This window comes from Elgaria multicarinata, chromosome 17 (genome assembly GCF_023053635.1).
Source record: "Elgaria multicarinata webbii isolate HBS135686 ecotype San Diego chromosome 17, rElgMul1.1.pri, whole genome shotgun sequence".
NCBI classification, from domain to species: domain Eukaryota; kingdom Metazoa; phylum Chordata; class Lepidosauria; order Squamata; family Anguidae; genus Elgaria; species Elgaria multicarinata.
The window spans coordinates 7,918,595-7,946,415 of NC_086187.1; the positions used below are offsets into that span (position 1 = coordinate 7,918,595).

The following is a 27,821-nucleotide window of genomic DNA, read 5'->3' on the forward strand; positions in this document are numbered from 1 at the left end:
TGTGCAGACCATATTTGGAGCAACCGGTAATTCTATTTTCTTTCTGTTGAAAAGCAGGGAACGCCACCTCCCATGGAGTTTCTGAGAACTCGGCGATGAAATTTAATTTGCAAGAATTGACTGAAGTAACCGGGAGCCACAAAGTCTTCTCGAAGAAGGACTGGATCAACGGGTCACAGAGCAGTGCTTGGTTTCTGGGAGGAATGGGTACTGGGGGTGCAAATGTCTTTTGGGGCAAGAAAGGTGTGATGCAGAATAGGTTGTTTGAGGGATATTCCCTCCTCTTCCCAATAGGAAAAGACCAGCATGTGATGGGTTTCCTTGCCTGATTTTCACTAGAGTCTTGTGCAGCGTACAATGGTGCCATCAGGGCAGGATTTGAGGGCAGATGTCTAGGGCATCTCTCAGAAGAAGGGGCAGGAGGAACTCACCAGGAACAGCAGGACAGGAAGCTTGTCTATACAAGTGAGTTATTGCATGCTTGTGATTGACCACTCATAGAAGTTAGCAGGTCATTTACATGATGTTGTCAACCTCCAGGATGTCTACCCGGATCCCCCCCCCTTTATTCCCACTTTCAAAAAGATCAGAGGTAAGCTGTATTAACAGTTAATGGCACCATATCGGCAGTATGTAATGCTGGTGGTACACTATAAATCAGCCACTAGATGGTGGTGTTTCATTGAACATATAGAGCATTGCCAAGAAAGGATGTTTTCAATTCTAAATTACTAAATAGGCTTCTTTAAGCCATCTAAATGTAATAAATAAATAAAATAAATTGTGAACCCGGAAAGGCTCCGGAAGAAGAAAGCCTGGTAAGAATGTGGGATTTTTGCTTAATGTAGAGAAGCTGAAGGTTACAATAATTTGAAACAAAGTAATACACGTTAACCTCTTAACAGGGGGTAACACCATTAAGATCAGAGTCTAAAATTATTTAACTGTACCACTGTTCTACTAGCTAAAGATGGGAAAGTAAAAGAACTTTGATAGCACTCTTCAAATACTTAACAGGTTGTCACACAGAGGAGGGCCAGGATCTCTTCTCGGTCATCCCAGAGCGCAGGACACGGAATAACGGGCTCAAGTTAAAGGAAGCCAGATTCCAGCTGGACATCAGGAAAAACTTCCTGACTGTTAGAACAGTGCGACAATGGAATCAGTTACCTAGGGAGGTTGTGGGCTCTCCCACACTAGAGGCCTTCAAGAGGCAGCTGGACAACCATCTGTCAGGGATGCTTTAGGGTGGATTCCTGCATTGAGCAGGGGGTTGGACTCAATGGCCTTATAGGCCCCTTCCAACTCTACTATTCTATGATTCTATGAACTGAAGTCAGGAAAGCTAAAATTATATCTCCACCTTCCCAAGACTCTTGAAAAGATCTTGGACTTAATCCTATTTCGTATCCCCTCTTTTATGCCAGCACAAATGGCTTTCGCTACCTCACCTCAACGAAGATATTTTCTACAATTCTCCACGTACCTTTCATTTCATTTTTATTAAACAGAAACATTAATTTCATGCCACCTTATTTTTCTGCTTTGCGGACAAAAGGCACCTTGTACTGCTGGGGCTTTGGCTAGTAGCAGGTTCTGCCTCTTTCTAAAATAAAGGGCTTCTTTGTTTTCCCTAGTGTGATGCACACGTGCCTTGGATGAGGCTGTGTGCGTCCCCAGAAATTGGGGTTTTGACAGTGAGGGTGGGGGCAAACTCTGCCAAATTACAGGCATGGATTTTCAAAAGAGCAAATTGTGTTTTGTTTCTACACGGGAGCAGAGACTCATCAGGCACTGAAACCTGCCAATAAGGATAGGTTTGCCTGTAGAAGCAGTTTCTGCAATTTTGGCTGTCTCCAGCAAAGGGAAAGATGGCCCCCACCCACAATTCCATGTACAGAAGCTGCATTTAAATTTCAAGCACTGGCAATAGGCCCTCCACCGTACCTGAGAACAGAGGCTAGCTACAGGGCATCCTCTGGAGGACACAGAGCGCTGTCCTCTAACAGCGCTCACTTTCCAGCCTCTGCTACCTGAGGCAGCTTCCTCACCTTGCCTAACTGGGGAGGGTGTATGCAGTCCTGCCAGAGCCAGAAACAGATTCCGGAAGTTTGGTAGAAACTAGGGCTGTGCACGGACCCCCCCGATCCGCTCCACCAGCGGTCCGCTTCACTTCGCTGCAGAGCTCCGGATCTGAATCAGAGCTCCGCAGCGGCAGTGGCGGTGGCAGGTAAGACCCCCTTCCTCCTCCCCCCTTACTTGCGGCCGTCCGTGGTCCGGCAGCGGCTTGAACTGAGCCCAAGGACTCAAACCGGAAGACCAGGCCGCAGCTGCGGCCTGGTCTTCTGGTTTGAGTCCTTGGGCTCAGTTGAAGCTCCACCGCGCCCCCGATCCTCTTCGCCTCCGTCTTAAGGGGAGGCGAAGCACCCCGATCCGCTTTTGCTACTCCAGTCCGAAGCGAAGCGGAGCACAGCCCTAGTAGAAACTGGGTGACAAATCCAGTTGGTGCTGAAATATTTCCAGAGTGGAATCAAGTGGTTTCCCAGCTCTCTGTACTGCTCTGTTACATCCCAATGCACAATCTCAAGGGCATTAATGCAAACTAGCCACCACGTCACATAATCAGTATGTTTTTGTGCTTTCCCCCCCCAAGTGCAGATGTCTGCTGCCCTTTCGAAGTAGACTTATGCAAAGACTGTTTTTTTTAAAAAAATCTGCATTAGCAAATGCGGAGAGTGGATCATGATAAGAATCTTATATAAGAATACGGTAGCGAAAGGCTTATCACTCGAGATCTATCAGACCGATTTTGCTCATTTTTGTTTTATACTGGAGCTTGAGCAATGTAGGCATGCAGAAAATTTTGAAAGGTTGAAAAGGGTCAAAGTTTGAATGTTGGGCAGCTCGGGAAGGGAGAAAGATGAGGCAAAGGGGAGACTAAATGCATTTGTGCCACACTGTGTATGTAATGTAACACAAGTGACCCAGTGAGTGTGTCTGCATGTGTAATAATGCTTACTTCTGTGAACTCTTAGAGTGCTGGGCCAATGAAAGGATAAAACATTGGGAGCGTTATAGGATGGGGGGGGATCCATTTTCTGACTGGCACTTGCCCCCCCCCCTCTGTCCCATGAGACTTTCTCTTTCTTCACACAGGGAAAGAAAGAGGAAGTAAACAATGACCACATGGCCCATTCAGTGGGTGTTTTTATTGCGCTGCTTTTCCTGCACACAGCAGGAAGTGGTGGCACATTTCGCTTCCCCCGCAAAACATCAAATTTACTGGGGACTTATTTGTGGCGGAAAGAAGATCAGGAGGAGCGGGAGACGTGCAGGAGGCAGACGGCGGCAGCAAAAGGACCCGCGAAAATCCGCGAGTGGGCAGTGATGAGCATGCAATAAAACGCTCGTCTGATGACGCTCCTGGTAGTAGTTTCAGTGGGAGGAAGAGAAGCTGATGAGAAAGAGTTTCAAGGACACCAGAAGGAGAAGCTCGTCTGATGATGAACCCCTCGGAAGCTCCGGTTCTTTTCCACTAACGCTGTTGCTGTTGGCGGGGAGGCAGAAGAGATCTTTTCCTATTCTACTGCACATCCCCCAGAGATCTACCAGTCGATCCGATCCACCTTCCCCCCACTCTCTCCCCCTTGTAGCTCTGCCTATAACCTCAGCGCAGGCAACTGGATCCCTAGCACATTCCCGCTTCCTGCGTCCAACTTTCCTTTCCTTTTTTAATTGTAAACTCATCGGGGCAGGGATCGGGTTTTGTGAAGTGCCGCGTTCTGAGATTTCCAGCTCCAAGCCCGCCGGTCCACTGCGCTGCCCGTAACTGGAGCAAGGGCGCATTTCCATTTTCCCCTCCGTTGTTTTCCCCAGAGTGTCCAATTTTGGATTGTAAACGCCTCGGGGCAGGGCTCGTTTTTTGTGATGCGCATTGCTCGGAAGACTTCGGCTCCGAAATTCCTTCCAAGCGGCCAACCCACCTCCCTTCCTCCTCCTCCTCCTCCTCCTCTTTCCCCCAGTTGCTGTCTCCTTCCTTGCGCCCAGTCTCCGCCCCGCGGAGCCTCCAGCCGGGGCTGTCCTTCCCTTCGCAGCTCCACCCACCGACCGGGGGGGGGGGGGAAGAGAGGCGCCGTAACTCCGGTGCGAGCAGCAGCAGCAGCAACGACTCGGAGCGGTTCTCACTGGCGAGCTTCGATCGGAACCTCTTCGAAGCCCATCGGTGTGGTGGGTGTGCGTCGGTCCCCCCCCCCCCCGAACTTCAATCCGGGGTTGCAACTTTAAAACGCAACGGGGGGTGGGGGGTGAGAAAAGGAAGCCTTGCGTGTTTACTCGGGAGGAAGCCCCGCTCTTCGTATCCAGGATCGCAGCCTTCTTACCAGTGTTGCGGAGAAAGGCAGACGCGCAGGCAGGAGAGGAAGCGTTCAGACGAGCACGGGTTTTGTTTTTAAAGTTGGGGGGGGGGTAGGGGGGAGATGGGTATAATTGAAAATTGCAAAATTAAAAAAGAGAAGGAGGGGGAGACTCCCCCGGAGACCGAGGATTGAAAGAAAGAGAGAAGGAAGAAAGAGGAAGCAAGGCTGAGTAGGGAGACGGACCAAGACAATGAAACATGGAGGTTAACTTGTCGCGTGTGAAACGCCTTGTGGGTGTAGCCCCCCCCCCCTACTTTGGGGAGGACGGGCAAAGGCCTCCGTGGGGCGCCTGGAGAGGCGCGTTACGCAGGTCGATTTCAATTCTCGGAGGCTCAAGGGTGAACTGGAGAATAGAAAACTCCCCCCCCCCCCCCGCTTGCTCAGAGAAGGGAAAAAGAACAGCAGGCAACAGCAGAGTCTCCCTGGAAAAACTTTTTAACATCTTTTTTTTTGGGGGGGGATTGCTTTTAGGGCTTCCATTGTGGGTTTCCTTTCTTGCTTTTGAAGCAAAAGAAGGTAGGCGAGAGGCTGGGAGTTTTCAAACAAAGGGGGTGGGGTGGAATTCATTGGGCAAGAGAAGCGCTGGGGTCGAACTTACGCATTTTATTTTATTTACTTAAAGCATTTCTCGTGGGCCTTTCATGGCAGTTTCTGGGGTGATATAAGCCACCTGTTAAAACAGGGCCCAGGTGGGAGTAACAGCACGGTCCTGCACAGGTTTACTCAGAAGCTTACTCCTTAGTAAGCTGGAATTAGTAGGCTGGAATTGTGGCTTTCACTGCATTTGGTGCTGATAAGGGAACTGGTTTGCCTGGACTTGGAAAGCAAGAAAACAAATGCATGGTGTTACGTAGGTGTTTCAAAATGCAGTATCTTCCTGAGGTAGTGTGCGGGTTGGCTTTTTGCTGCTTCCGTGCAGTGAGTTGGAGACCTGAATTGCAAAACAGGCGCAAGCGAGTAGCTACGAAGGAGGCCGTCAGAGCAAAACATCCGGTCTGGGTTCGGGGAAATGTCAGGCATCCTGGCTTTGCAAGGCGCAGGAGGAAGAGACAAGCCGGGGACTTCCTCCCAACCGGATTCCGAAGAGGTTTTACTGGTCCTGTTTCCTATTCTCTCCTGGGTCTGTGCCTTTAGAATCGTAGAATAGCAGAGTTGGAAGGGGCCTACAAGGCCATCGAGTCCAACCCCCTGCTCAATGCAGGAATCCACCCTCAAGCATCCCTGACAGATGGTTGTCCAGCTGCCTTTTGAAGGCCTCTAGTGTGGGAGAGGCCACAACCTCACCAGGCTACTGATTCCATTGTCGTACTGCTCTAACAGTCAGGAAGTTTTTTCTGATGTCGAGCTGGAACCTGGCTTCCTTTAACTTGAGCCCGTTATTCCGTGTCCTGCACTCTGAGAGGATCGAGAAGAGATCCTGGCCCTCCTCTGTGTGACAGCCTTTTAAGTATTTGAAGAGTGCTCTCATGTCTCCCCTCAATCTTTTCTTCTCCAGGCTAAACATGCCCCGTTCTTTCAGTCTCTCTTCATAGGGCTTTGTTTCCAGACCCCTGATCATCCTGGTTGCCCTCCTCTGAACACGCTCCAGCTTGTCTGCGTCCTTCTTGAATTGTGGAGCCCTAGTAGCTTCCTGATGGGCAGACATTCAGTTTTTCCACCAGTTCAGTTTCCCCCTTGCATGAAGAAGCCCTAGCTCAGTAGAAGAGCACACAGTGTAGAAGTTCCCATGATCCATCTTTGGCATCTCCAGGTAGGGCTGGAAAATCTCCTGCCTGGACCTCTGGAGAGCATCTGTTAATCAGTGTCAACAATGCATGGATCAGTGTTAAAAGGCAGCTTTCTGTGTTCAGGACACTGCACCTGTTGGATTTCTGCATGCAGGAGACCTGCCAGAAGGCAACAGCCTGCATCTCTGCGCACATCCTAAAGATGTTTAGTTGTTCCGCTGGTATCCCATCCTTCCTTCAATGAGCATCCCGTAGTGTCTTTGGGTTTCCCTATTTTATGCTCACAACGACCATGTAGAGCAGGATATGATGTGTGTTAGTGGGGCTCATAGCTGAGTGTGCGTTTGAACACTGGCCTCCCAGGTCTTAACATTCGCTCCACTTCACCATGCTGGCTCTGTTTCATAACCCTTGCTTGTATAGCGGTGTATCAAATGTTCAGATTGCTTCATGGATGTTAGCTTGGTCACTCTTACAACAGCCCTGCAATGCAGTCCAGGATTGTTATCCTCTTACTGCCAGTCGAGGTGGGTGGATGGAGACTGAGCGAATCCTGGTTTGCCAAGGACTGATGAGTTCGTGGCTGAGGTCAGATTTGAACCTGGGTGGGTTATTTAACCATTCATCTATTTATTACATTTCCATCTCCCCCTTCCTTCAAAGAGCTTGGCTTGGCTTGGCTAAAAGAGTCCCCCCTCCATTTTATCCTCACAACAGCCCCATGAGATAGTTTAAGCTGATATATAGCATATGGTCTGTTGTTTGGTATTATTGCACATCCAGCCTCAAGAAATGGAAGCTTTGGCTCCTGTCTGAACAAAATCAGCGAGAAAATACGTCAGTGTTGGAGAAAATCTGTCTGTTCCTCCCAGCGTTTCCTTCCTATTGATTTTGCTGAGTTAGTTATTTTTACGCTAGCGTTCAGCCTAAAATGTCAAAGGCGGCTACCAGGGGGTTGTCTATAGCAGGGGAAAGCCCCAGGGTGGATCCACAGTGGCGCTAGGTCGTTCATATGACGCAGCAGCCATTGTGGAGCTGTCTCTGAAGCTCCGCATTAAAAAAGTTGGGAAGTTACGCTGACTTTTTCCTCTTGCAGCGAGGCGGCAATGATGACGGCACATCTGGCATCTTGTTGCCTGGCTCCAGTGTTGCATCGGAGGTGTGTCCTGGCCAATAGCGACCCCCGATTGGTCGCCATCACCGGACAGGGAGGAGGGGGCGGACCAGCGAACCGAATGGCCACTGGAAGGCCTTCGCGTGTCCTCTGTTGGGGGTGAGAAATGGTGGATGAGAAGCTTCAGTGGGGGGAAAATGGGGGGGGACGCGTGACACAGCGGCGTGGGGCAGCAAGGAAGCGTGGAATGGGGGCAGTGGCAGCTCGTTATTCTCCCCACAATGGTTTCAAACCCTGCACTTGCTCCTTGCTGTGGGGATAAGTGGGGGCTTGAGGCGCCAATGCGAACTTGTATAGACCACACACCCAGCAGTGGTTAAAAAGAAAATCAGTTTGAATATATAAGAAAAAAGCAGTAAAACAGCAGCGATAGTAAAAGCAGAACTAAAATATCATCCAGAAAAACTCCCTTCCCCCCGTGCTTAAAAGAGACTAGAGCAGAGCATGTTATCTAGGAGAGGGTCTCCCATCACCACCACCACCAAGAAGCCCCTACCTCCCCAGTAACCAGGTCAAACCCGCCATTGTTCATGGAAGTATATTTGAACACAGTGAAGATCTTTTAAAAGACAATTATTGGTGAAATGCATTGAGTTTGGTAAGTGCCGTGGTTAGATTGCAGAACTAAGACAGGAGAGATTTTGGTCCAAATCCCCGCTCAGCTATGAAGCTCACTGTTTGCTCTTAGACCAGTCACTATTTCTCAATCTAACCTACCTCGCAGGACTGTTGAGAAGATAAATGGGTGTGGGGGCAGGAGAACAATGTATGCTGCTTTTTGCTCCTTGGAGCGAAGGTGTCACATAAATGAAATGAACGGAATAATAAGTAAGTCCCAGGAAATATAATAATCTGTCTGCTATATTGTAAGCCAATGGAATAGTCTTCAAGGACAACCCCATGTACAGTCTATTGCAGTAATCAAGTCTGGATGCGATGAGGGTGTGGATATCTGTGGCAGGCTTGTGTCTTCCTACACAAGAATAACTATTTATTCTAGTGTATTAATTGTGGTGTAGTTAAAAAAAAAGCTGGATGTATTGGTGGGGCGTAGATCTGGAGAAACTGGATTTGGAAGGCCAAGGAATCCAAAGCCGGAATCCCGAGCCTCTGCTGTGGACTTTGTCGTGTGGCCGTGGGCGCGCCTCTCCTTCTCAGCCTCAGCTCCTTATCTGAGAGTAATTCGTAGAAGCGTGAGCAAGTCAGGGGAAAGATTGTGCAGTTAAAAACTACACATTGAAAACAAAATGTGAGAAGATAATTAATAATCAACGGGACTTTCCGCTTGGCTGCAACTGGATTTCATACGCGGATGGCCTCATTTTTAATATTGGGCTGTGTAGCTGGATTGCTGGATGCAATGCTTGGCTTGTGTCTGTCCCTTGCCTCCACTAAATCTATAAAGTGGCTCTAAAATGCTTGCATTATTTATTCTGTTAACCAAGAAAGGGAGTAGCCCAGGTTTCTGAATGCGGGACCTACATGGTAGCATTCTCTGCCTTTTCCCCGAAACAGGCCTTGATACGGACTTTTTGGGGTGGATCTGTGTGTTATGCAAGTCGACACAATGTGATGGTTGGAGCGTCCGGCTAGAATCGAGGAGACCCGGGTTCAAACCTCTACTCATCTAACCTCTAGGTGAGATTGCTTTGTGTTGGGCTGCCTTTGAAGACGGTTTGGAGATTTTAGCTCGTGCAGAATGTGGCAGCCTGGAACTACACTTTCCGAACATAAACCGCTCCAGTTCTGGGCTGCTTGTTTCTGAGCCCGATTTAAAGTGCCGGTCTTAGAAAGCCTTCCTTGGCTCGAGAACCCAAAACCTCTGATCGGCTTTCCAGTCCTAATGTGTCTGTGTGCTGAGATCAACGTCTGAAACCCTTCTCTGTTCCCCCTCCGAGGGATTTTTGGAGGGTGGCGGAAAGAAAATGGGTCTTTTCTGTGGTTAGCCCCCCCCCCCCATAACACAAAAACAAAATGCTCTCCCTTTGATAGAAGGGTTTTCCTCTTCCCCCAATCTGGATCTTAAAAGCCTCACTCTGGATCAGGCCCAGTCTGCATCGGGAAGTCTGCACGTACTCTGGGATAAAAAATCAGGCGTGGGGGATGTAGCTGATAGACACAATTTAAAGTAATGTCTGTTTCCACCTTCACTCTTTTCAGTTTTGCCGTAGAATTGAGGCAGAACTTTTCTGCCTGTTGCTCTTTGAGCCTAGAGGGTGAGGAAGTGAACCATGTGCATGTGAATGCAGAACCTTGCTGTGATGGAGCCATTGTTGTAGAAGTTTCCATGGTTGTGCAAGGCAGTTTGTCCATCTGGGAAGTGACCAGGTGAGCCACTGATAGCACACCTGGGCTTTCCCATCCTTCCTGCCTTGGGTGACTAGAGGTCAAGGCCTCAATCCTACACACAGGGGTGGTGGTGGATCTATTCTGGTTACCTCAAGCTTTCATATTTCTTCAGTATAATTTATGCCAGGGTAGGGAGAACTTTCTTTTATTGAGCGATTGTTAAGCAATTGGGGAGTCAGAAATCCTGTCGGAGCTACTGCAAATTGAGTGGGCAGAAGGTAAATCTCCAGATATTTTGGGCTTCAATTCCCAGAGGCCCCTGCCAGCATGGCCAATGGTCAGGAATGCTGGGAGTTGTAGTCCAATATTACCTAGAAGACACCCCTGCTGTAAATCGCCCAAAGATCTACCAGCAGATGCAAATCTGTCATTTGCTCAGCCTTGCAGTAGACAGCCTTAAACACTGGTGGGTGAGAAATTGACACTCAGCTGGCATTATTTGAATACTTTTCTTCCAGCTGGTCAGCCAGCTGAAGAAGGAAGCTGGTTTTAAATAGAAAAGAACTCACCGATTTAACCAGGTATTGGTTGGAATTCAGTACCACAAGATGTGGTGATGGCCACTCCTTTGGATGGATATAAAAGGCTACTAGGAGGAGGGCCTTCTCTGCTGTGGCACCCTGGCTGTGGAACGAGCTTCCCAGAGAGGTTCGGCCGGCGCCTACACTGTATTCCTTCCATCGCCAGCTGAAGACCTTTTTATTTTCTCAGTATTTTAACTCCTATTAATTTAAATTTAAACTTTGCTGTTTTAATTCCATATTTTAACCTATATCAATTTTTGCTGTGTGGTTTTATCCTGGTTGTGCTTTTTATATTGTATTTTGTATTTGTGTTTTTAGATTGTTGGTTGTTTTTATGCTCTTCATGATTTTAATTTTTGTGAACCGCCCAGAGAGCTTCGGCTATTGGGCGGTATAAAGATGTAATAACTAAATAAATAAATAAATGGGGTTGGATAAATTCCTGGAGGACAAGGCTATCAATAGCTACTAGTCCTGATAGCTATGTGCTACCTCTAGTATCAGGCAGTAAGCTTACATACACCAGTTGCTGGGGAACATGGGCCGGAGGGTGCTATTGCACTGTGTCCTGCTTGTTGGTTCCTGGCTGACAGCTGGTTGGCCAGTGGGTGAACAGAATACTGGATTGATGGACCCTTGGTCTGATCCAGCAGGGCTCTTATTCTGTTCTTATGGGCTATGCTGGCTGGGGATGATGGAAGCTGCAGTCTGATACGTCCGGAGGGCACCAGGTTGGGGATGCTGAGGTGGGGAGAGATGCTCCCTCCCATGGCTCTATTGGCTTTCTCTTTGAGCACCCATCGCGCCTCATGCCCCCAACATGTTCTGTCTGATTTTTAAATGCATCAGCCTATCTTGAGACTTTCAGAGGAGGATGAAATGCATCTTTTAAGAACTAAATAGTCCCCCAAACAAATATTTCCTGGAGGCGCCTCTTCCTCTCGCTTTATCACATCCCTTTATGCAAGTGTTGTGGGTGCGGTTTTCTTCGCTGGTGAAGATTGCCTACAAAATCCAGGGTCCTTGCCTGATTTAGGAGTCTTGCCAGATGGATTGTCTACACTCAAGCTGCTTTAGTTAGCCAGATCACAGCCTGAAATGTACCTTTTCAGTCTATATAGGTGGGAGGTTCCCCCCCCCCTTTTTTTGGTCTTATAGGGGAACATTAAAAAATATTATCTCCCTCCTTCGTTCTGGAATGGCATGATCCATTCCGCCACCTCAAGGCTTTTACTCTTTCAGTCTGCTACTTAAATAGATGCAGCTAGAGGGGTTTTATCTGGAGGAAGTCGGGTTGACACCCTTTTTTTGGCCTTGATCTTCAAAATCAGTCTGGCATGCAGAAATTAAATAGTCAAAGTCTTTTTCTTTTTTTTGCAGACAGATTAGTAGCAGGAAAAGTTTAACCTTGTTAATTTTATGGTGTCGGGCTGCTGTTAAAAATCACAGGATCAGAGCCAGGGAGTAAAGAAAAGCAACAATCCTAGGGGAAAAAACCCTTTTGCAACTATAGCTTGCCTGTTCCAGGAAATTGAATTTGTGAGAGTAAAAAAGAAGTACTTGTTCACACAGCACATAGTTAAATTGTGGAATTCACTACCAGAAGATGTAGTGATGGCCACCAATTTGGATGGCTTCAAAAGAGGGTTGGATAAATTCCTGTAGGAGAGGCAATCAATAGCCCTGGTTGTTATGTGCTACCTCCAGTATCCAACGCAGTACGCCTGTGTGTAGCAGTTGCTGAGGAACATGGGTGGGAGGGTACTGTTGCACTATGGCATCGAGGATGATCAGGGGTCTGGAAACAAAGCCCTATGTGGAAAGACTGAAAGGAATGGACATGTTTAGCCTGGAAAAGAGAAGGCTGAGGGGAGACATGATAGCACTCCTCAAATACTTGAAAGGTTGTCGCACAAAGGAGGGCCAGGATCCCTTCTCGATCCTCCCAGAGTGCAGGACACGGACTAATGGGCTCAAGTTATAGGAAGCCAGATTCCGGCTGGACATCAGGAAAAACTTCCTGACTGTTGGAGCAGTATGACAAAGGAACCCATGACCCAGAGAGTTAGCGGGCTCACCCACCCTAGAGGCCTTCAAGAGGCAGCTGGACAACCATCTGTCAGGGATGCTTTAGGGTGGATTCCTGCATTGGGCAGGGAGTTGGACTCAATGGCCTTATAGGCTCTTGCCAACTTTTCTATTCTATGATTCTATGTCCTGCTTTGTTGGTCCCTGGCCGACAGCTGGTTGGCCACTGTGTGAACAAAGTGCCGGACTAGATGGACCCTTGGTCTGATCCAGCAGGGCTCTTCTGATGTCCTTATGCTGTAGCTTTGTCTGTTACATTTATTTGGTTCTTTTTCATCGCTGGTACTCCTGTCTCTCTCATGTGGCAACAGGGTGGTGCATAGCACAGTATTGCTCCCCCAATCTCTTCCTTTCATGGCAACAGGCTTGAGATAACGGAAAGAAATCTATTCTTTTGGCCCTGGCCTTGGGGGATCGCGCTGGGAGGAGAACAAAGGCTCTTTTCCACTGGAGTGCCGATTATGTGTTGTTTCATGCAAACAGGGCAGAGGGCCAGGGAATTAGATCAGCTGGGACAATTAAGTGAGTCAGCATGCGGCTCAGTCGTGTTTGCCAACGCGTAAACAGCCCTGCGGGGCGGCAGCGTACAAAAGAAACCGAAGAGCACATGGCTGTTGTGTGTTCCCACTGCTCATATCTCTTCTCTGCGTGCTTTAGAGATCCAAAGTATAGTATTATTATTAGTAGTATCCCGCCTTTTGCCCAATACTGGACCTCAAGGCGGCCTTACAAAATTTAAAACATAAACATTTTAAAACCTAGGAAAAGAAATAAACAGAAGTTAAAAATATATTAAATATATTAAAACATTAAACATTTAAAATACACGACAATTTTAAAAGTCCTGAGGGTAGATGGAGGCCCAGATTAATCGCCAAAGGCCTGCTGGAACAAAGAAGTTTTTGCCTGCTTCCGAAAGCCCATCAAGGAGGGAGCTGGTCTAGCTTCCCCGGGAAGAGAGTTCCAGAGCACTGGAGCTGCCACCGACAAGGCCCTCTCCCACGTTCCCACCAGGCGACGGGGGACCAGATAGATGTTGCATGCCCAGTGTTGCAGGCTGGGGAGTTACTCATTTTCGTACCAGGACTAGAATAATTTGCTTATCGTTTACATACATATAAGTGCAAGCCTGCTTGCCAGTAGCTAGCCAGAGGCCTCAGAGAAGGTCACAAGGAGGGTAAGAAAGTGACGGCAGTTTTCCGTTCTCCCAAGCACCTGGTACACTGCTTCTGACCATGTAGGTTCTTGTCACGAGGCTACCATGGCTAATTGCTTTCAGAAGACCTAGCCTCTCTAATTGCTCCACTGATGTCTGGCCCCTTCCGGGCCATGTACAAAATCTGCTGAGTCAAACGGTCTCTCCTACAACTTGAAACTTTTACATAAGAATTGCGCATCAGACAAACGGTCCACTTAGTTCAACGACCTGCTTCCTATAATAACCGACTGGATGTCTCTGGAAGCTCACAAGTAGGGCGTGGAGGTGATCTCCTTTCCCTGTTCTTGATCGCCAGCAAGTGGTATTTATTTATTTCATTTATTATTTATTTACAATATTTATATATCGCTCCCCATTCAGAATTTCGGAGGGGTGGACAAAATAAAATAGAATAAAAACACCTTAAAAGTACTTTTTTTTTTAAAGAAACAAAGTGCAAAATAAACAGTGGCTGGTCATTAAGGGAAGGATCCCTGGAACAACGACGTTTTCAGGTGGTGCCGAAAGGAATACAAAGTTGGCACCTCTCTGACCTCCAGAGGCAGGGAATTTCATAGGAGGGGGGCCACCACGCTGAAGGCTCTTCCCCCTGTTGGACTCCAATTGGACAATAGGTCTATGTGGAACCATTAGGAGCAGGCCATCAGATGACCTTGGTGATGGGTCAGGTTGGTAGGGGAGAAGGCTCTCTCTCAGGTATCCTGTTCCCAAGATGTTTAGGGCTTTGTACACTAGTACAAGAACCTTAGACCTGGCCTGGTACGAATACTGCCTCTGATCAGGGATGCATCATTGAGTTATCTGGTCCAGTCAATGTTTGGTATTCCTTCTGAGAGTTTGTCATAATTCTTTGTTTTTAAACAGGGTCGGCCCTACCATGAGGCAGAGTGAGATAGTCGCCTCCGTCAGCATATTTTGGGTGTCATAAAAGAGCAGCAAAATGTTAGTTATCTACCTTGTTGTTATTGTATTTCTACTTCCCAAGGGGGGAAGACGTGCTGATGGCATTTTCTGCCACAGGTACCAAAATAATTCTGTTTTTAAAGCATGGCTGGGCAACATGCCCTCTCCACCCCTGGGCATTTTTGTGCCCTTTCCAAGGTGCTGCTGCTTCCGCCAAATTGCTACCAATAAAACCTTGTTTTCATACAAACTATAAGGGTCCAAGGTCAAGAGGTCTGTACGTTTTTCAGTGCTGGGACCTTGAGTACTTTAGGTTCCCTGAACATGTGGCTATAAAGCAGCTTACCTGAACCTGGGGCCTGCCAGAGGTGCCGGACTACCATTTCCATCATCCCCAACCAACATGCCCAATGTCTAGGGATGAAGTGTGGGATGCCAGTCTCATTTGGAGAGCACCAGGTTGGAGAAAGCTGCTAAATATATGCCTGCTTTTTAAAAAGAAAACAAAAACAGCGCAAAAACAAATCCGTTCCGACATCGCTTTTCTGCAGGAGGAAAAGCTAAATTCTGCAATTAATATGAATCAGAAACTCCGCATGGCATTGCTTAATTTGCAACCGTTGCTTTCTCCCTTTTAGATGCTGCTGACCTGAGCTCAGTTTGGACTTTTGGAATTTAATCTGCTATAATATTAAAACACTCAGTGATTATCCTCTAAAGGTGCAATCTTAGGCAAGTTTAGACAGAAAAAAGTCCTATAACTCCCACCATTCCCCAGCCAGTATGTCTGGCTCAGGAACGCTGGGAATTGTAGGACTTTTTGGGTGTAAACATGCATAGGATTACACTCTTAACACACTCAGGCTTTTTATCTGCTACTACCTTCTTTCCTTTCCTCCCTCTTTTGAGTTAGTATGAAATTTTGAATTTTCCTAGTGGAAAGGAGTAATTTCTCTCACTTTCTGGCAATCAACTGGGAATGTGATGAGAAACAACGCATGCTATTCCTCGTGGGATCTTGACGGTGCCTTTGCTGGCTTTTTAGCCATAACCTCTTGACGCACTAAGCAATTAAATCGGGGGGGGGGGTGGAGGAAAGGGGAGAGAGCTTTTCCCTCCTGACGCTGTCATTCTAATGAGACCACTTAAATTTTGTTCTTTTACTCTTGTTAAGAAAGGTGGGAAAATGTCACAATGACATCCAGGTTGTCGTTTTTTGCCGAGATGTCTTGCACAGATCCACTACATAATTCATGGAACAGGCTGTGTAGGCGTTTGATGGAGCAGGTTACGGTTGTGTTTCTGCCGGATCTTATACCTCCTTATTTGAATGGGTTCATGTTCTGTTTGGGTCATTTCCCAGAACAAATAAGTTGAATCTTGGTACCCTGCCCTCAGATCTCTGTGTTGACATTTCTACGTGTGTGAGACCACTTAACATTCGGGTTGTGTTGCAATAGCTTGACCCAAACTAAATGACCTGGTAGATTAATCCACTAAAACTGTTGCTAATTAATTGGTGGGAGACACATTTTAATTGGCTGGGAAAGTAATGATAATGTGAAGCAAGGAATTAAAATTCCTGAAGCTGTAGCGGCAATGTTCCCTCCAAAAAACTCAACCATTTTTTCTTTTCAGATATTCTGGCCCAAATTTCTGAAAAGGACATCTGGAGGGAAAATTTGCATATTTTCATTATTGATTTCTTTATCAGTGTGAAAGTGGATTGTGTAACCTTTTGACTCGGAAGCAATACATAAAGAATAAACATGGCCTGAAATGCTCTGTTTGGTAGATGGGGTGATTATGTGGATCTCCCAGTTAAGGTTATAATTTCCTTTCGTACTGGATTTTTGTTTGTAGGCATGGAAAGTTGTACCTTCTTTAGGGTGGCCATATGAAAAGGAGGACAGGGCTCCTGTATCTTTTAACAGTTGTATAGAAAAGGGAATTTCAGCAGGTGCCATTTTTATGCATGCAGCCCCTGGTGAAATTCCCTCTTCATCACCACAGTTGAAGCTGCAGGAGCCCTGCCCTCTTTTGTATCTGGTCACTTTACAAAGAGGGCAGGGCTCCTGCAGCTTCAACTATGGTGATGAAGAGGGAATTTCACCAGGTGCTGCATGCATACAAAGGACATCTGCTGATATTCCCTGTTAAAGGCACAGGAGCCCTGTCCTCCTTTCCAAATGGTCACCCTAATTCTTCAGCTGTTTTTGTGATTGTTCCTGAGGTGACGGGAGAAGTAGGCCTCAAGCTTTCACTCTCTCTTCTCTCCTTGCGTCCACCCTGGTAGAACTATGAGTGAACTACGGACATCCTGTGTTTATTTGAACGGGGGGCTCCATTGTTCATTGTGGTCTCCCCCCCGACTGAGGATGTGAACCACTTGCGGCCTCACCCCAGACAGGAATCCAAGTCGTGTTTGAACAGGCCCTGAGAAAGAAATAGATTTAACGAAATGGATGCTCGCTCTCTAAAATGTCGCCTTCCCTCTTCTTAGGTATTCGTTGGTGCCAGAGATGTCTTCCGAGTCAGCTTCCCCTCATGAGCGGTCCCTGTCTCCGAATGCTCTTCAACTCCCAGAAGGCCGTCGAACGAGGGACCGGTCTCCTTCCCCAATGAGAGGATATCTCATCCCGAGCCCGCTTCCAACTCGGAGGACTCGAACCTGTTCCGCGTGAGTATTGAGGGAAGTAAGTGGAATAGTGTTTGGTGGGTGGGTGGACACGTGTAATATCCCCACCTCACCTGCCCCCTTTTCAAAATTCAATGTGTTTTATTTATGATTACATTTATATCCTGTCTTTTTACCTCTTGCAAGGTGGTTTACACATTCCTCCTCCTCTCCTTTTTTCCCTCACAACAACCCTGTGAGGTAGGTTAGGCTGAGAGTCTATGGCCCCATTCAGAAGACACCTTAAATCGTGGCTTTAACCATTTATTCACCATAGTTAAAGCCATGGTTTAAGGTGTCTTCTGAACAGGGCCAGTGACTGGATCAAAGTCACCTAGTGAGCTTCATGGCCAAGTGGGGAGTAGAACCCCACTTGGAAGTAAGCCTGTAAAGAGCAGTTGCTGGGGAACATGGGTGGGAGGGTGCTGTTGCACTGTGTCCTGCTTTGTTGGTCCTTGGTCGATGGCTGGTTGGCCACTGTGTGAACGGAGTGCTGGACTAGATGGACCCTTGGACTGATCCAGCATCAGGGCTCTTCTTATGTTCTTAACCTGGGTCTCCCAAATCCCAGTCCCATGCTGTAACCACTACACCACACTGGCTCTCTACTTTTGTTTTAAAACATATCTGTACTTACCCAACTACTTACGCCAACACTGGAGCGATTTCACTGCTAGGGTTCTCTCCTGTCCTCCTCTGTAGATGGTCCTGTGTATTACTTCACTTACTTCAAGTGTAAGTACACTTCAAGTGTAAGTGTAGTGGTCATAGAATCATAGAATAGCAGAGTTGGAAGGGGCCTACAAGGCCATCGAGTCCAACCCCCTGCTCAATGCAGGAATCCACCCTAAAGCATCCCTGACAGATGGTTGTCCAGCTGCCTCTTGAAGGCCTCTAGTGTGGGAGAGCCCACAACCTCCCTAGGTAGCTGATTCCACCGTCGCACTGCTCTAACAGTCAGGAAGTTTTTCCTGATGTCCAGCCGGAATCTGGCTTCTTTTAACTTGAGCCCGTTCTTCCGTGTCCTGCACTCTGGGAGGATCGAGAAGAGATCCTGGCCCTCCTCTGTGTGACAACCTTTTAAGTATTTGAAGAGTGCTCTCATGTCTCCCCTCAATCTTCTCTTCTCCAGGCTAAACATGCCCAGTTCTTTCAGTCTCTCTTCATAGGGCTTTGTTTCTAGACCCCTGATCATCCTGGTTGCCCTCTTCTGAACACGCTCCAGCTTGTCTGCGTCCTTCTTGAATTGTGGAGCCCAGAACTGTCAGCTAGCCATGCTCTGTTTGGGGGCCCGCCTGTTCCTTCTCCTGAGTGGGCCCTGGACATCTACCCCAGGTGCTTCCTGCCCAGGTGGTAACAATAACGTTTTTGGAAGTTAACACATGGTCAGCGCAAATGGATTTTCAGAGCCCTTATGACAGCTGAAAGACTTATACTGTCACGTTGGAAAGACAAATGCTTAAACTTAGCCACACTATCAACATTTGAACAGGTGTTATATAGGCGCGCCTTGTGAGTAGATAAATACATGGATATAGGGTCTGCTTTTCTTGAAACCTATGCATAACTCTCTCCCCCCCTCCCATTTTTTTTTTTAAAAAATGAATAGTATACCTGATGGAAAAACTGATGATATTTCTATATGTAATGTTTTTCGTTTTCTTTTTCACGATTTATTTATTTTTGTTCTGCTTTTAATATTCACAATAAAAAAGAGGGGGGAAAATAATAAATAATGTAATGTAGTCAACGGAGGCAGGTGTCTCCAATGTCAGTGGGATGGTGAATCCATTCCGGGTTTCAGTCAGAATCAGTCAGAACCCCAAAGGTGCAAAGCTCGACTGAAACCCAGAATGGATTCACTGCCCCATTGACATCAGAGCAACTAGTTTCCACTGAACGTAGCTAGGAATGTATGCATTTGGTAAAATCCCTTCCGTCTGCGCTTCACGGACTATCAGGTGCCTTTACTTCCATCACTCATGGAATCAGAACAGTAGAGTTGGAAGGCCATCGAGTCCAACCCCTGCTCAATGCACTCATTAACAGAATCAGATTTTTTCCAATTTCCCAGATTTGCGCAAAAAATCACACTTGAGCCAATCTCTTCCCCCAAATGCACATTTTCATGCTTTAACCTGTGGGGGAAATGTGCATTTTCGGCCAGTGTTATTTATTTTACATATTGTTCTATGACTATATTTGCATAAAATTCCGGAAAGTAAAAGAGCGATCTTTAGCCTGCGGGATCTGTGTGACTTGGCCAAAGCCGTGGGCCGTATTCATAGAAATCTGAACTCATCTGATTCTGTGGCGAATTTCCCTGACATCCCTAAACGTAGGCTAGGAGCCTGTTTCACAGTCTTCTCTGTGTTGGTGTCCTTTCTTGTGATGACTCTGAGTTGTCGGTGCCACAGTGTGTGAGGCTGACAACGTGCACCCATCTCATCACGGCCCACCTCTGTAAACCCAGGCATGGCCGTCACATGACCGCCACGACTTGTGGTATCTCATAGTCTGAGAAACAGTTACCCCACACCGGACCTGAGACACATGGATAATCCCTGATGTGCAACCTGATCCTGAAAGGACTAAATGGACAAGCAGAGCATAACTTTTTCTGGAATAGCTGTTCTTGTTGAATGCAGTGGTGGGCAACCATGGGAAGTCCCAAGGGGCATTTGGGGATGGTGTTTGTTCCACTCCCTGAACCCCTTCCTCGCACCCCAAATCATAGAATCATAGAATAGCAGAGTTGGAAGGGGCCTACAAGGCCATCAAGTCCAACCCCCTGCTCAATGCAGGAATCCACCCTAAAGCATCCCTGACAAATGGTTGTCCAGCTGCCACTTGAAGGCCTCTAGTGTGGGAGAGCCTACGAGCTCCCTAGGTAACTGGTTCCACTTTCGTACTGCTCTAACAGTCAGGAAGTTTTTCTTGATGTCCAGCTGGAATCTGGCTTCCTTTAACATGAGCCCGTTGTTCTGTGTCCTGCACTCTGGGAGGATCGAGAAGAGATCCTGGCCCTCCTCTGCATGACCTTCTAAGTATTTGAAGAGTGCTCTCATGTCTCCCCTCAATCTTTTCTTCTCCAGGCTAAACATGCCCAGTTCTTTCAGTCGCTCTTCATAGGGCTTTGTTTCCAGACCCCTGATCATCCTGGTTGCCCTCCTCTGAACACTCTCCAGCTTGTCTGCGTCCTTCTTGAATTGTGGAGCCCAGAACTGGACGCAATACTCTAGATGAGGCCTAACCAGGGCCGAATAGAGAGGAACCACGTGATTTGGAAGCTATACTTCTATTAATGCAGCCCAAAATAGCATTGGCCTTTCTTGCAGCCATATCACACTGTTGGCTCATATTCAGCTTGTGATTTCACCAGTATGCTGCTGAAATTTTGCAGCAAACCACTCCATAGTGCTGCAGAGCACAGAAAGGCTTAAATTTAGCTCATTTTGCAAGCTAAATTTAACCCTTTTAATGCTCATAAACTGGAATGGTAGTATTTCACTTAAAAACTCCCTATATTTGACCGTTTTGGCTCTTGGGTGTTATAGAAATGTTAAGAAATAAATAAACTAAAGCATCATTTGGAGGGATTATTGTTTTTTTACCACTGCCAGGCTTGTTGGCTTGGCATTAGCGACACCAGAGAGGGGATCCTGGGGGGCGGCATCTGGGTTGTGGGCTGGGTGTTGCCTCCCCCCTGATTTAATGTCTTGTGCTTTGAAGGTGAGCTGCAGCCAATTGCAACTATGACATACTGATAAGCGGGGAGTGGAAATGACTCACGTTGGCTGACTATGTCACAATAGCCTCCAGGCCTGAAGCTCAAATGTTTGTGAAGGAGGGAGATGGTAGGAGGGAGGAAAGGTGGAAAGACATGGGACTGGGACAGCCTCAGGCTTTTCCCTCTCACCATCTGTACAAGCTTGCGCCCCCTCCCAGTAAGACACCCTGGCTTCTCTATGGCATCTGAACAACTCAGGTCCAGTATATTAAGGTGAGGAAGACAGCGAAAACTGTAAAGAGAGGCATGACCTCACAGCTGCTTAGAGGGGATTGGGGCCTGTTTACAAGCATGGCTTTACCCTTGGATGATGATCCCACTTCTTGCTTCCAGCTTCCGATATCTTCCCATTTGACCAGTGCAGCTTCATAGAATCATACAATAGTAGAGTTGGAAGGGGCCTCTAAGGCCATCGAGTCCAACCCCCTCTGCTCAAGGCAGGAATCCGCCTTAAAGCATCCCTGCCAGACGGCTGTCCAGCTGCCTCTCAAAGGCCTCTAGTGTGGGAGAGCCCACAACCTCCCTAGGTCATAGGTTCCTTTGTTGTACTGCTCTAACAGTCAGGAAGTTTTTCCTGATGTCCAGCTGGAATCTGGCTTCTTGTCCCTTGAGCCCATTATTCCATAACCTGCACTCTGGGGAGGACAGTGACAAGATCCTGGCCTCCCTCTATGTGACAAGTATTTCAAGAGTGCTATCATGCCTCAATCTTCTCTTCTCCAGGCTAAATGTGTGATCTACTGAGCTGGACACAACCTACCAGCTATGGATGGTGACCCAGAAGTAGCTCAATAGGTTTCCTAGTTCTGTTGCCTGCAAAAATAAGGTTTTCTTTCCTCAAACACTTGGAAGGCCGTGGCTGGTGGACCACATTGGTTTTGGCTGCTCCAAAACTCAGAGTGGTCCAAATTTACAAGATGCACAAAAGAACTGGAGGTTGATGTGGAGCCAGGGTGTCAACAGCTGGTCAGGGCAACATCCAAAATCTCCCCATTTTCAAGCGTGTTATCTCTGATGGGTGGGGTTCATTACCACAAGGGAGATGTACCCTAACCCATTATGCTTGGTCAAGGAGTTACAGCTGGAAAACTCTGGAATTGTCAGTTACGGCTAGGTCCCTCTGGATAGTGACATGGAGAGAATGCTTGGATCTTGACTCTGTGAGCCCTGAGTAGGTTCCTGCCCTGATTTTGGAACTGGACTTAGATTAGAATGCTTTTCTTTCTCCTCACAGGCCCCTTCTAAGCAAAGCTTTGTTCGTTTTCGGTTAAAAACCTACATCCTGAAACAAGCTTATCTAACTTCTGTGCCTAGGGAATCTGAATTCTGCAACCTGTGTACATTTGCGTGATTTCTCATTGCTTCGCATGGTTTATTCTGTGGTTGTTGCTGTTTTGAGCGTTTCACTTTGCTTCTGGTAGTCAATGGTGAGACGTTCCATAGGGCACTAAGGACCCCCACCTGTCGCCGCTGGAATTCTGATTCCGACTCCCCCCGGTTTCTGACATTTCAGCAGGCAATGATTGCCTTCATGTTTTTGAGCATATGGATGAGAAACTTGACTTTTTAAAACAACCCCTGAAATTCACAAGAAGCTGGCTTCTTCACCCACGCGCTTCCAAATATGAGGCAGGAAATGGTTTAGGCTAGTGTTGTTAGCAGAGTTGGAGCTAAAATTTAGAAATTCCTGCATTGAGCAGGGGGTTGGACTTGATGGCCTTATAGGCCCCTTCCAGCTCAACTATACCGTGATTCTATGACAGTGCACAACGTCTGTTTCTGGGCACAATTCAAAGTGTTGGTTATGATCTATAAAGCCCTGCTTGGCTTGGGGCCAAGCTATTTGAAATATACCATGCTCCCATGCGAACGTAGTTTGAAAATCTTCTGGGAAGGCCTCTCAGTCTCGCCGCCATCAGAGGCACGTTTGGTGAGGATGTGAGAGAGGCCTCCTTGGTGGCCGCTCCTAAGTTGTAGAACTCCCTGTGAAGGATGGCCAGGCTGGCTCCCTCTCCCTTATCCTTCAAAGGAAGCAAATATATTTTTGTTCAGGCAGGCCTTGGGCATTTAAGCTGGGTTTGCTGTTGAAGGGTTTTGAATGGGTTGGGTGAAGGATTTGCATTTTAATGATTAGTTTTAATTGCGTTTTTAATCTGCCCTTTTGTTTTAATTGCATTTCTGTTTTCATTTGAATTTTACTGACGTTAGCTGCAGTATGATTTTTGGCTGAAAGGTGGGATATGCATTTAAATTAATAGTAGTTAGTGGTCAGGATGACATGGTGCCATTTCTCCAGGGAACAAAAGCCCTTGCTTGTGTCCTTGGAGCCTATGCAGCACCCAGCCACTGGCCGCATTTGCCCTCTCGGACTCTCTGAACGTTCTTTTCATCCTTCATAGGACAGCAAGAGCCTCTGAGGGACCCACCTTCAAGGGCGTGTGTAAATGCTTCTGCCGTTCCAAAGGCCACGGATTCATCACTCCCGCAGACGGAGGCCCAGACATCTTTGTGCACATCTCTGAGTAAGTGCTCCTTCCAGGGGGAGAGAATCGCGCTTGAATTGTCCTGTGCTACAGCTGTTGATGAATTCAAAACATACAAAACATACAAACCAGAGCTGTAGCTCAATGGAGTAATCAAAATTAAGATCTGGTTTATTGATTTAAGCTGGGGAGAGCAATCCTTTAGGCAGTGTCCAGGGGGAGGGGCGTAGGTGAATTTGGATCCCTGGATCTGAGGTCAGAAGCTGTGCTCCAAACTCGGGGCCAGGAGTTCAAGTTCTCTGGAACCCCATGCCCCTTGCAGTCAGTGCAGAGAGGACTGCGCAGGCTGCCTTTCCGAGATCATAGAATCCTAGAATAGCAGAGTTGGAAGGGGCCTACAAGGCCATCAAGTCCAGCCCCCTGTTCAATATAGGAATCCACCCTACAGATCACGAAGGCGGCCTCGGAGAGGAGATAAGGGGGAGACATAGAGACACAGGAAGCTGGCTTATGCTGAGTTAGACCAGTGGTCCATCTAGCCCAGTATTGTTGACACTGACTGGCAGCAGCTCTTCAGAGGTTCAGGCAGGATTCTTTCCTTGCCCTACCTGGAGAAGCCGGGAATCGAACCTGGGACCTTCTGCATGCAAAGCATGTGTTCTGTCACATTAAGCTATGCCCCCTCCCCACAACGGGAAGTACTATGGGCGGGGAAGGGGCCGGGGGAGGCTTATAAAGAATCCTCCGGTCTCCTTCCCTTCCACTCCAAAGAACCCCAGCTAGACGGGCGAAAAAGCCCATCGAGCAAAAGTGCAGAGGAAGAGATTGCATCTGTGCCCCTCCTGCTCTGCATAGGATTCCAGTTAGCCCCCGAGTGTGGAAGCTATTGGGCAACCCAACAGGATTGCACCCTACGTTGATTAAGAGCAGGAGTTAGTTTGAATCAGTGAGGCTAAACCTTTACCTTGTTTTTCTTACTCCAGGGAGAATTTTTAATTTCTTTTTTCCATTGGGGATCATTCAACAATGACATCCCCTTACGACTTGCAGTTGTACAGTTGGGAGGAGGTTGACCACTTGATTTGGCTGGTTGTATAAAGTGCTCCTAACATACCTGCGTTGCAGCATAACCTTTCATTGGCTCAGTTCAGACAACATGTTAGTCGACGCAGTCTGAAGACTCCATTCAACAGTTGAGTTTTTAGGGGACGCTCCCCACACAACATGTTCTAACTCCAATGTTGTGTGACTATGGGCTACCATGGAGTTGAGTAAAATCCATTGTGACGTTTGATTGACAGTTCCTCTGGCCTCTCTCCTCCCCCGGTCCTCCCAATGGTATCCCATCAGCCATTGCTGTGAAGAAACAATCCCAGCGGCTCTCCTGGCTGCTTTCACCACTCTTGCCACGGAACTCTGTAGCCAGTGGGAAAAGTCCACCCAACGCAATGGAAAACTCCAGAACCCACCACACAACACAACAGTTGTGCAGGAACTGTCCTCTGCACAGCATGGATATTCATTGTGGAGTGTTTTCTAAAAACACCTCACTGTAGGGTGGAGTTTTCCTGCCAGACCTCACATTTCTCAACGGTGGTGTAAAAACTCCATCGTGGAGTTCTAAAACCACTGTTGAAAAATGTGTTGTCTGAACTGAGCCGTTGTGAGACATAAAATGTTCCCCTTTGCAGTCCGGCCCCCTTTCCCTGGGCACATCGTTCTTGATCCACCATGAAACCCAAATTACAAGTAAGAAATTTCATCTCACACCTCACATCGCTTCCCACACATGACTCGCCAGTGGAGTTTGTGCACAAGTTTGCACCTTATTCCTGGTCCGTGCATCAAAATGACAGTTCTGTCTTGCTTGCTCAGAAAGGCTGAAACGCCCCTCCTAAGGCGTAGTGAGCTGCAAGCTAAAATATGGTGGCATTTGTGGGATTTTACCCCACCAAGTGTGCAGTAATCGGAGGTAGAGAAATCAGATGGTCTGCAATGCCCTCCTGATAGCCAGCAGCTGAAATGTGTGAATTGATTGCACTGAAGAAATTTCATACCATTCACTGTGGGCACTGAGATGGATCACAGACACATTACCGCTTCTTGTGATCAACCTGCACATCTAACCAGCCCCAGATGTTAAGCAGGAGCAGTGACCCAAAGAACACTTCCTTGAATAGCTAAACAGAACCTCCATGTTTAGAGGCAATATCCTTCCTTCTAAGAACGAACTCAGGTGGTGCGTGCCGACAGAAATGGAGGCAGAATGGGGCCCCTGAGAAACAGGAAGGAGACACTGGTATGCTGAGGGCCACCTTGAGGATTGCAAAGGTCAAAAGATCTTTAAAACGTTTTATTTTGTTAAAACTTCTGGTAAAAAAAAATGATTTAAAAAGCAAAATAAATAAATAAAAGACGTAAAGGGCAACCCCACTACCAACCCCCTCCCCCTTCCCAGCACAGCGAGGACTGAGCACGCTTAGTAACCATGAAATGTGACAGTTGGAAAAGAAAACCGGAAAACCGGGGTGGGAATCATAGAATAGCAGAGTTGGAAGGGGCCTACAAGGCCATCGAGAGGTGCATCCTGCTAGAAGAGAATGGCTGACTGGAACCCTGAGCAGGAGCGTTCCTGTTAGGAACCCTGAGCAGGAGCGTTCCTGTTAGAAAGGCATCGTTTTTTGTTGTAAGTCCAACCAAAAATTAGGAGATTGCGAACTAGCAGATGCTGGGGACAAAGCAATATAAGAAGGCAATAGTTTCTATGTCCTGAATGTGATTTTAAGGCAGCTTTGAAGACTAGCCTTTTCCGGCAGGCCTACCCAGATGAATGTAAAATCAAGAATTTTTATGATGTGTTGATTCCTATACTAATGTTGTTCCCCGCCTCGATCCAAAGGGAGAGGTGGGTAAGAAATAATAATAATAATAATAATAATAATAATAATAATAATAATAATTATTATTATTATTATTATTATTATTATTCTGGCTGGCCAGGGTTGTAAACTAGATGGCCTATTTGCCTGATCCAACCAGGCTGTTCTTATGTTTTTCTGTCATCAGCATTGAAGGAGAGTATGTCCTGGTGGCTGGCGATGAGGTCACCTACAAGGTGTGCACCATTCCCCCGAAGAACGAGAAGCTGCAAGCCATAGAGGTGGTCATCACCCACCTGGCTCCAGGAACGAAACACGAGACATGGTCGGGACATGTTGTCAACTCCTAGAGCGCCCCCTTCTGAAACCATGTTGACTGAGAATGCTGGACTGGGGTATTGTTCCACAACTGATACTGACCAGAGTCGGACAGATGAGTTTTCTGCATATTGAGTGAGGTGAAACGTCATTGTTAACTGGGGGTCCAAAGGTGGCCAGATCAACCTTTTTTTATATAACTGTAATAATTAAAATCAAAACCAGAAAGGCATCACACAAGGTGGCCAGTAAAAAAGGAAATGTAACATTGACTTTGCCAACTTCGCCAGTGTGATTTTACACTAGTGTGTTCAGTAGGTACCCAAAGGCCTTAGAAAGACCAACGAAAATATGATGAAGTGCCCTCAATGATTGCCCAAGCAATGGGGCAGAAAGGAACACAGCTTTGTACCTGTAGACCCATCAAAGAGTTGTCTATTTTAGTGAGATCATGCAAGGCAAAGGCTACCAAGAGTGCCCGGGTAAATAATTGGATGGAGATTTTGCTTCACTGCAGAGGCTCACAACAAGCTTAACTAGCGACAGCGGTGCAAGTTTTCTGATCGGTTGTCAGGTGGAAGGTGTCGAAGATGATATTCTCGTGCGACAGCTGAACTGGTGTTGCCTTCATAGAATCACAGACCATTCTGCGAGTTACTTTTCTCAGTGCCTTTTAGGTTTCTAGGCCCAAGGAAATCCTTGCCACCACGCAAGGCAGCAGAGAGAAACCCCATCAACAAGACAGTTTCACTTCTCTCGATTTGTGCCTGACATTTTTACAGAAGCTGATAAAAGGAAAAAAAAAAGAGAGCCTACCTTGACTTTTCATATATACACATTTGATATGTGTGTTTTAGTGCCTGCCGTGGTTGGTTAATGAAAAACTGCCTTCTCTTTGCCTTTTTTTTTTTTTTAAATAGCTTTTGATTTTTAGGTTGCACTGTATGTAACATAACCAGATCCCTTTCTGGGACCGATCCTTCTGGGATTCTTTAGCTGACAACATGTATTACTACAGTTAGTGGTGGTGTGTTTGTATCTGTGCACATGTTTAATTTACAGCCAGGTGTTTTTTTTTTACAGGTTTGGGGGCAAAACTGTATTTCACTTCCATTTCAGTGCTGGTTTCATTTGTCTTTGCCCAGTAGAAAATGTTTCGAAAAGGGTTTATTCCCCTTTTGACCTTCTTACCATTGGATTCTTTTGGGAGAGAAAAATTAAAAGCCTAGAACGAATCTCCTTTTTTGAAATTGTGTGCAAGAACTATCTGTAACT

The 27,821-nt window shown here is 47.0% G+C and overlaps 1 protein-coding gene across 1 annotated transcript; it reads left to right on the forward strand.

Moving 5' to 3' along the window:
• The first annotated feature begins 95 nt into the window (after positions 1–95).
• Positions 96–27,781, forward strand: CARHSP1 (calcium regulated heat stable protein 1). Its single transcript, XM_063143399.1, has 5 exons — positions 96–207; positions 4,048–4,222; positions 16,903–17,079; positions 23,266–23,388; positions 26,416–27,781. The coding sequence occupies exons 1-5, from the start codon at positions 96–98 to the stop codon at positions 26,576–26,578; spliced, it is 750 nt and encodes a 249-aa protein (XP_062999469.1). The 3' UTR covers positions 26,579–27,781.
• Positions 27,782–27,821: the final 40 nt, after the last annotated feature.

Coding starts and splice junctions, on each gene's coding strand:
- CARHSP1 (XM_063143399.1), top strand. CDS start 96: ATGAAATTTAATTTGCAAGAATTGACTGAAGTAACCGGGAGCCACAAA. Junction 208..4,047: donor TTGGTTTCTGGGAGGAATGG/GTACTGGGGGTG, acceptor CCTTGCGCCCAG/TCTCCGCCCCGCGGAGCCTC. Junction 4,223..16,902: donor AACCTCTTCGAAGCCCATCG/GTGTGGTGGGTG, acceptor CCCTCTTCTTAG/GTATTCGTTGGTGCCAGAGA.